Here is an 8,327-nt window from a genome sequence, read left to right as displayed (position 1 = left end):
CTTGGAGGGAGCAGGGCTGGGTGTTCTGGGCCTGGAGAAGCCTGCCTTACAGCTGTAGGGGAGGGGGCCATGGAGAGTCTACTGGGCATTGTCCTCCAGGGCCCAGCCAGAGTCTGGATCTTCACAAGACCCCTAAGCTCTTCTTGGTGTGCAAGGAGAAGGTAGTTTCCAGCAAGATGCCATCATAAGGACTGGAATGAGCCAGCTTCATGCCCCTGGATGCTAGCCCCTCCCTATCGGACTGGGTTTTCTGGGGGAGATTCTGGGTATTGAGGTGTGCCTTGGACTAATGCCTGTGGACAAAACTTTGCCAGGGAACCGTGTCCCAGGCCAGCCCCTGGACCCTGAGAGCAGTGCAGCAGCCCCCTCCAGGTACTTGCCCCTCTCTGTCCCCCACACCTACACCCCAGCCTCAGTGTGGGGACAGTGGAAGGCTAGGCAGAGGGACAGAGTGATTAAGAGCAGGCAAATTAAAATCTCAACTCTATGTCTGTTGCTGGGTGGTTTGGAGCAAGTGACTCCACCTGACTCCACCTCCCGTCTCCTCTGGACAATGAAGGAGTAGGTGTAACTGCCTCACAGGAACATAGAGAGAACGGAACAAGATGAGCCTCTAAGACCTACACAAGTGCCAGTAAGCAGCAGCTGGGAGGCCGGCACCCATGATTGAGCCTCATGGCTACCACGGCGAGGTGTTGGGCCTGGAACCTGGTGCCGTGGGACAAGCCGAGTGCTTGGGCTGAGGAGAAGACCAGTGCAGGATGGAGGCCACATCCTTGCCCAGCTCTTCTCCTAGACTGGGCTGCACCACCACAGCCCTGTGAAGGGGAGTGGGGCCCTGTGAGCCCCGGGGCTATGGTTTCCTAGTTCAGAAATTGGGTCAGGAGCCTAGACGCCCGTGGGCTGCTTCCCCATCCCGCCTCATTCCTGGGGGGACTGTCTGTCTGTGGGAACATCCACAAGGGCAGAAGCAAAGGCCAGGACTCTATGGCATCAAGGGACTGCACTGCCAAGCAGACCCCTCCCACCCTGGAGGGCTGCTGGACAGCACACCGAGAGTTAGTACCCAGGAACTCAGGACTGCTGGAAGGGCAAGGTCCAGGCTCCTAGTGACGCTAGTGAGGGCCATCTTGGGTCAGCTCCCTAGAGGGCTGAAGTCGACTGTGTCTCGTGTGTTCAAGTGGGGGTGTTCTGTCTGCACCCACAGATCTGCCAGGACTGTGCCGGCCTAGGGCCGCCAGAGGAACCAGCCACAGTTTCTTCACCCATACCCTGCGCTTAGCTAGAAAAGAAAGCACAGTGGGGGGGCCTTGTGTTCCAAGGGGGCCTTCGAGGCAACTGCTTCTCAACATGGGAACCCATCAGCAAGGTGTCTGCCCCTGAGCGCAGGCCTGCTGAGTGGCCGGGGGCTCCTGCTCCGTGCCCACTGTGGCTGAGACAGGGATTCCCTGGTGGCTCAGGCTGTTGGTTCGGGCCTCAGCCTGCCAAGCTCGCTCTCCACAGGCAGGAGGTCTCAGGAACAGGACCCCTGTGCGCGCAGTCCTGCCTGCCCCCCTCGCCCTACAACCTTCTGCTCCTTGAGTGAGATCATGGACAGGGCTCGGGAAGTGCATCACCCATTCATCCCACACTCCCAGGGATGCAGAGCAGGAGTGCTGCCCAGAGCGTCTCCCACAGGGCCTCTCGCCAGTTCTGTAGGTTGGTAGTATGTAGTCCCCTTTTAGAGACAAGGAAACTGAGACCCAAGAGGTGGTGATTTTCCTGAGGTCATAGCTGGGGGTGGGGGGTGGGCGGCGGGCCTGATCTGGTCTGTCTGACCTCAGAGCCCATGCCCTTTCCATTGCACCCCCCTTTCCACATCCATGTCCCCCGTTGTCCGCCTGGATGGGGAAGCCATGGCAGGTGAGCCTGGGGCCCCTTAGCCTTATTGGCCTCATTAGGACCCGAGAGCCCATCTGCACAGTGCTCTGCTCGGCCCCCCTACTGTTAGCTCAGAGCCAACTGCAGCCTCTCAGGAGCAGCCAGGGGGTTTGAGGTGGCCATGACCACATCTTCAGAGAGGAGCAGTTTGGGTAATGGCCCAAAACCCAACATCACACGTCCTGCCTGTTGTAATGAGCAATGTTCCCTGGCCAGACCCAGCAAATGGCATTAGGAGGGCTGGCGGGCAGCTAAAATCCAATTAGAGGGGCCTCACTCCCCAGACTGTGGTAGCTGCCTCAGCTGAGAGGCAGAGGGGCGAGCCAGGAGCCCCACGCAGCTAGTGTTCCTGAGCCCCAACTCCAGTACCTGGCAAGGTGGAAAAGCAGTGTCCATGGCCTCAGGCCCGCAGTCTGGCGAAGACAAAGCCAGCATCCTCTGGCCTGGGGTCCTCAATCCCCACACACCACCCCTCACATGGGTGCCCAAGGAGATTGAGATAGGAGGCCAGTGGGCAAGGCTGGGCGAGATGGGAGAAGAGCAGTGGGGTCTCTCCCAGGTGGGGTCGGGGAGGGAGATAGTGGTGCTCAGGAAGGGGTTTTGAGCAGAGGAGCAGGATACACATAGGCAGTCTTGAGTGCAGCTGTTCTGGGGCTGGACGGTGAGGAGCTAGGGTGACTACCCACCTGAAGGGTCTGAGTGTAGCCATGGGTAGGCCAGTTCTGTGTCTTCTGGGGCTTAGTGACGAGAGCCTGGAAGAGGCATGGGCTCAGTGCACCTGGTGGGCCGCAGACAGTGGTCTAACCCAGGTGAGTAGTGGGGAGCCCATGGGTAGGAGCTCTGGCCATGGAGCTCTGACTTACCCCAACCATGTTACCCTGGGCAAGTGACCTCTCTCTCTCAGCCTCTGTTTGACCATCTGCAACGTGGGCTAAGAGTACCCATCCGTGGGGTGTTCTGTGAGCTCACAGAGCTGGGGCATCAGGAAAGTAGTCAGTAACCACTTACTGCTGCTGTGGTGATCGTCATTGTCATCACCGCCTCCTTGCTTCTCCTTCCTCTAGACCTCCTGCCCCCTGAGGTCTGCAGTCTCCTGAACCCGGCGGCCATCTACGCCAACAACGAGATCAGCCTGAGTGATGTGGAGGTCTACGGTTTTGACTACGACTACACGCTGGCCCAGTACGCAGATGCGCTGCACCCTGAGGTCTTCAATGCCGCCCGGGACATCCTGATCGAGCACTACAAGGTGAGGCCAGCCAGGCAGGGCTCCCATGCCACCACCATGCCCAGGCCCTGGAGGCAGGCCAGGCCTTGTACCTGTACACCCAAGGCTGACTTGGCCCATCCCTGGCCCTCTGGCCTGGCCACTGCCCTGGGTGGGTGGCTGGATTGGTCCCTTGAGGTGGACTCCCAACCAGCAGATCTGGCAGATTACTGTCTCAGGCCCAGCCTGCCTTCCTCCAACAGTACCCAGAGGGAATTCGGAAGTATGACTACAACCCCAGCTTTGCCATCCGAGGCCTCCACTATGACATCCAGAAGGTGAGTGGCTAGACCACTGACTCCCCCGGCCCCTCCTGACTGGATATATATAGGGGCTGTATCCTCAGCCCCCACCATCCCCTGTAAGGGGGTCTCCTCAACTGCCCACCTCCTTGGCCTCAAAGCCACAGCTTTCTTTTGGTGTACACACGATCCCCTTGGTACTGTCCAGTTGGGGCTTCAGCGTAGGGGCTGCAGGAGGCTGGCTCAGAGCCAATGGCACAGCTACCTCCTTAACACCTGTCCTGCGCCCCTGGTGCCAGAGCCTTCTGATGAAGATTGACGCCTTCCATTACGTGCAGCTGGGGACGGCCTACAGGTCAGTGCTGACTTCACCCCGACCATGCCCTGCCCTGCCCAGTGCTTCTGCTGCACGCTGTCCTGCCTCACTCTCTCCCCAGCCCTGTGCTGCGGCCTGGGGCCGAGACTGCTTTGGGCTGATGGTGTCTGCACCCACCCAGGGGCCTGCAGCCTGTGCCAGATGAGGAAGTGATCGACCTGTATGGGGGCACCCAGCACATCCCACTGTACCAGATGAGCGGCTTCTACGGCAAGGTACTCTCTCCTCCTGCTGCTGCCCCAGGCAGCTCAGGTCTGTGCTGTCACTGCAAACACAGGGCCCGCCCCAGTCCCATGAACCAGCCCTGACCCACAGGCTGTGCCCTCTGCCAGTGTCCCAGGGCAGAGTCAGGGCCTCTGGTCAATAAGGCTGGGAGTGAGTGACGGGACTGAGGTGTACTGAGATGGTGGCCCCTCCCCAGGGTCCCTCCATCAAGCAGTTCATGGACATCTTCTCACTGCCAGAGATGGCACTGCTTTCCTGCGTGGTGGACCACTTCCTGGGCCACAGCCTGGAGTTTGACCAGGCACACCTCTACAAGGATGTGACAGTGAGGCTGCCGGGCCTGCCCCTGGGGATGGCAGGGAGGTGGAATCCAGCTACAGCAGGGCAGGCTGTGGGCCCTGCTGCACCCTCACTGTCCCCCGCTGCCCCCAGGACGCTATCCGAGACGTGCACGTGAAGGGCCTCATGTACCAGTGGATCGAGCAGGACATGGGTAAGGGTGGACAGTCGCCCTGCCCTGCGGCCTGCCTGGCCTGGGGTAGTAGGCTTGGCCCTCACAGACCCATCTTCTCCCACTAGAGAAGTATATCCTGAGAGGGGACGAAACGTTCGCTGTCCTCAGCCGCCTGGTGGCCCACGGGAAGCAGCTGTTTCTCATCACCAACAGCCCTTTCAGCTTTGTGTGAGTCCCCCTGTAGGAGGGGCACAGGGCCAGGGCTGGCGGGGGTGGGCAGGCACAGAGCCACCCTCAGACCACCTGCCGCCTGTCCACCTCTGCACAGGGACAAGGGGATGAGGCACATGGTGGGCCCCGATTGGCGCCAACTCTTCGATGTGGTCATTGTCCAAGCGGACAAGCCCAGCTTTTTCACCGACCGGCGCAAGTATGGCTCTGAGCCTGGCCGAGGCAACGGGGTTGGGGAGGGGGAATGGAAGCCCCACCCCTGATGAGGGGACTGAGACACAAGGCCAGCCTGGCCTTTGTGCTCGGGTGAGGATGCCCCCTTGTTGGCTTGAGCAGGTGGGCCTTTGTGGGGGGAGTACTGGCCCTGCAGCTGTGCCATGTGCTGGAAACCAAGCCTTTGACCTCCACTCCCAACCAGGCCTTTCAGAAAACTTGATGAAAAGGGCTCGCTCCAGTGGGACCGGATCACCCGCCTGGAAAAGGGCAAGATCTATCGGCAGGTGAGAGCCATCTGGGGCCAGGGATGGTACACAGGGCCCCCCAAGGCCCCAGACTGTGGAGGGGGCAGCCTCTGAGGAGGAAGCACAGCCTCCTTGGCCCTGGCCAGAACCCCACATCTTCTTCCCATCCCAAGTCCACTGCAGGCCTGGACGCAGGAGTCCCTGGGGAGTGGCTGTCAGGGTGAAGGTCTAGGCAGCGGTCAAGAGCTTGGCCTCTGGGTCAGGCTGCCGGCATCTGAATCCCAACTCCACTACTCAGGAGCAGCAGGAGCCTGGCCTAGTCTCCTGGCCTTTCTGTGCCTTGCTTTCCTCATCTGCAAAAGTGGTATAACACCCTCTACATGAGTTGTAGTGTGCAGCCCTTGGAGTGGCCCGACAATCACTGCATGCCCAGTCAGTGGCACTGTTAGTTGGGGCTGAGCACTGTGCAGCCAGAGCAAGCCTCACAGGAGTGCTCTGGGAGACTCCCTTTCTGACTGTCTGAAGCTGGCGAGGGGATTGGGTGACTGTGAACAGCAGTGATTAAGGCATTTGGCCCTGGATGGAATGCAGAAATCCTGGTTAAGCTGGTCCTTTCTTTTGGGTGTGGGGGTTCCAGAGGCCTCAGGGCAGGGAGGTGGGGAAGCCAGCACTTGGACCACTGGGCACAACCACAAGGAGCAGCCTTGGGGTACCCAGTGAGGAGGCTGGGCTGCAGGGGCACTCCCACCCCAGCTACTTCTGACCACTGCTTAGCTGCCTCCCTGCTTCCCCCCCACCCCGCCCCCCTTGAGTGCAGGTCTGCCCCTCAGCTCTGAGGGTGATACTCTCCTTTGTCTTGGCATTCTTGGCTGTGGCTGAGGAGGGTCACGCTTCTTTGTGGGAAATGTCTTTTTCTCCCTTGGCAGCTTTTAGGCTTTCCTTTATACCTGGTGTTCTGAAATTTCATTGTGTGTGTATGTGTGTGTGTGTGTGTGTGTTTGTTTCTCAGGAACCTCACTCTGAGGTCCTCTTTCCCTGCCCTGTCTTTCGAGTTCTTGTTGCTGGAACCTCAGGCTCCATCCTTCCTGACTCACACCTGCCCATCGAGATTGTTTCTCTTGGTCAGGGGGATGGATGTCCTCTGCATTCCTTCCACCTCACCGCTTTCCTCTTCAACAGACCCACCTGCTTCTCAGGCTTTCCACTTGAGCTTATTTCAACAATTAAGTTCTTTTATAACCACCTATTTTCCCCATGGTTTTCCTCTGGGGCTCTTGGATGCAGGCTGCTCTGTTAACTCTCTTTCGCCAGGTATGAATTCTCCTCACTTCTGGGGTGTGGGCCTCTGCCCCTGGTGGCCACTGCATTTCCTGCTCTGGACCCTTCTCAGTTTCTGCTCCCCTGCCAGCTGCCCTGGTTGTGTTGAGCCTGGCTTGGGTGTTTGTATCTTTTCTGTGGCTTCGGGGCAGGAGGGGCAGCTGGCCTCACAGTGAGGTCTGCCATTTATCAGCTGGGTCCCTCTGGGCTGGGGTGAGGGAGCCAGGAAGACCCGGGTCTAAGGGCCTCCTCTCCTTAGGGCCTCTGCTGCAGTGTGTTTCCCACAAAGGGTGGGCTCAACCTCTAGCCTGGTGGGTGTGAGACCGCGGGGAGGGGAGGCTCTTGAGGCACAGGACATTGTGCCAGCCCTACAGGAACTTTCCAGGGCAGGCAGGCCAAGCGTGAGGGGGATGTGTTGAGGCCTAGAGCACAGACGGGACAGCAGGGCCATGGGAAAGGGCAGCCCAGCATCCGGCTAGAGGGCCCTCGCTGCCTCTGGGGATTTGGGTGGCCTAGTAGAGGACAAGGCCTGGTTCCAGCAGCCGCATGGGGGTCCCCTCAGCGCACTTGGCTCAGAGGTGTCCCTGCTCCACCTCTCCCCAGGGAAACCTGTTTGACTTCCTGCGCCTGACAGAATGGCGAGGCCCCCGTGTGCTCTACTTCGGAGACCACCTCTACAGTGACCTGGCGGTGAGGGGGAGCAGGGCCGGGCTGCAGGAGGAGGATGGGGAGCCCTTCCAGCTGGCGCTCAGCCCATCCTCGCCCTCCCCAAACACCAGGACCTCATGCTGCGGCACGGCTGGCGCACAGGTGCCATCATCCCCGAGCTGGAGCGTGAGATCCGCATCATCAACACAGAGCAGTATATGCACTCACTGACGTGGCAGCAGGCGCTCACTGGGCTGCTGGAGCGCATGCAGGTGCGGGACGGGGCGGGGCGGGGCGGGGACTGCCACCTCCACAGGCACACACACCGAGCAAGCGCACACCATGTCTCCCCCAGACCTACCAGGATGCAGAGTCACGGCAGGTGCTGGCTGCCTGGGTGAAGGAGCGGCAGGAGCTGAGGTGAGAGGGTGGGGCCAGGGTGGGAGTCCTGGCCCAGCCCCATTCTGCACCCAGCCCCTGCAGCACCCCCGTGTCTCCCTCCCCAGGTGCATCACCAAGGCACTGTTCAATCCTCAGTTTGGGAGCATCTTCCGCACCTTCCACAACCCCACCTACTTCTCGCGGCGCCTCGTGCGCTTCTCCGACCTCTACATGGCCTCCCTCAGCTGCCTGCTCAACTACCGCGTGGACTTCACCTTCTACCCGCGCCGCATGCCCCTGCAGCACGAGGCACCCCTCTGGATGGACCAGCTCTGCACTGGCTGCATGAAGACGCCCTTCCTTGGCGACATGGCCCACATCCGCTGAGGGCACCTTTATTGTCCATGTCAGGCCCCCAGCCCTCCTGCCCTGCCCACTCCGGGCATTTGTCCAGACAAGCAATAAAGGCCGTCCGTCTCCTTCCTGTACACGGCTCTGTTTTAGCCCCAGTCGCATCACTTGACCTCCAGGATCCTCTGCGTGTCGGGGAAGTCCTCCTCTAGGAGCGAGTCCTGGGATAAAAAAAAAAAACAAAAAAAACCTGTTGCCGTTGAGTTGATTCTGACTCAAAGTGACCCTTTAGGACAAAGTAGAACTGCCCCATAGGGTTTCCAAGGAGCGCCTGGTGGATTCGAACTGCTGACCTTTTGGTTAACATCCGTAGCTCTTAACCACTATGCCATCAGTGAGGGCCAATTGTGGCTAGGCAGAGACCAGGCCCTGGGCCCACTTCCACGTCCCCCAT

The 8,327-nt window shown here is 59.9% G+C and overlaps 2 protein-coding genes across 2 annotated transcripts in view; one reads left to right on the top strand and one right to left on the bottom strand.

Annotated features, from left to right (window-relative positions):
- The first annotated feature begins 2,989 nt into the window (after nucleotides 1-2,989).
- Nucleotides 2,990-8,010, top strand: NT5DC2 (5'-nucleotidase domain containing 2). Its single transcript, XM_023734019.1, has 12 exons — nucleotides 2,990-3,169; nucleotides 3,729-3,784; nucleotides 3,927-4,020; nucleotides 4,227-4,355; nucleotides 4,463-4,523; nucleotides 4,610-4,712; nucleotides 4,813-4,914; nucleotides 5,134-5,215; nucleotides 7,097-7,183; nucleotides 7,273-7,413; nucleotides 7,497-7,561; nucleotides 7,648-8,010. The coding sequence occupies exons 2-12, from the start codon at nucleotides 3,738-3,740 to the stop codon at nucleotides 7,907-7,909; spliced, it is 1,173 nt and encodes a 390-aa protein (XP_023589787.1). The 5' UTR covers nucleotides 2,990-3,169; nucleotides 3,729-3,737; the 3' UTR covers nucleotides 7,910-8,010.
- Nucleotides 7,917-8,327, bottom strand: part of STAB1 (stabilin 1) — a 28,183-nt gene continuing 27,772 nt past the window's right edge. The window contains exon 69 of the mRNA XM_004368606.2: nucleotides 7,917-8,094. Coding sequence (XP_004368663.1) covers nucleotides 8,038-8,094 — 57 coding nt within the window. The 3' untranslated portion in view covers nucleotides 7,917-8,037. The remainder of the gene's footprint in view (nucleotides 8,095-8,327) is intronic.

The sequence above is a fragment of the Trichechus manatus genome, unplaced genomic scaffold (assembly GCF_000243295.1).
Source record: "Trichechus manatus latirostris isolate Lorelei unplaced genomic scaffold, TriManLat1.0 scaffold00001, whole genome shotgun sequence".
NCBI classification, from domain to species: Eukaryota; Metazoa; Chordata; class Mammalia; order Sirenia; family Trichechidae; genus Trichechus; species Trichechus manatus.
This window is presented reverse-complemented; position numbering and strand designations above follow the sequence as displayed.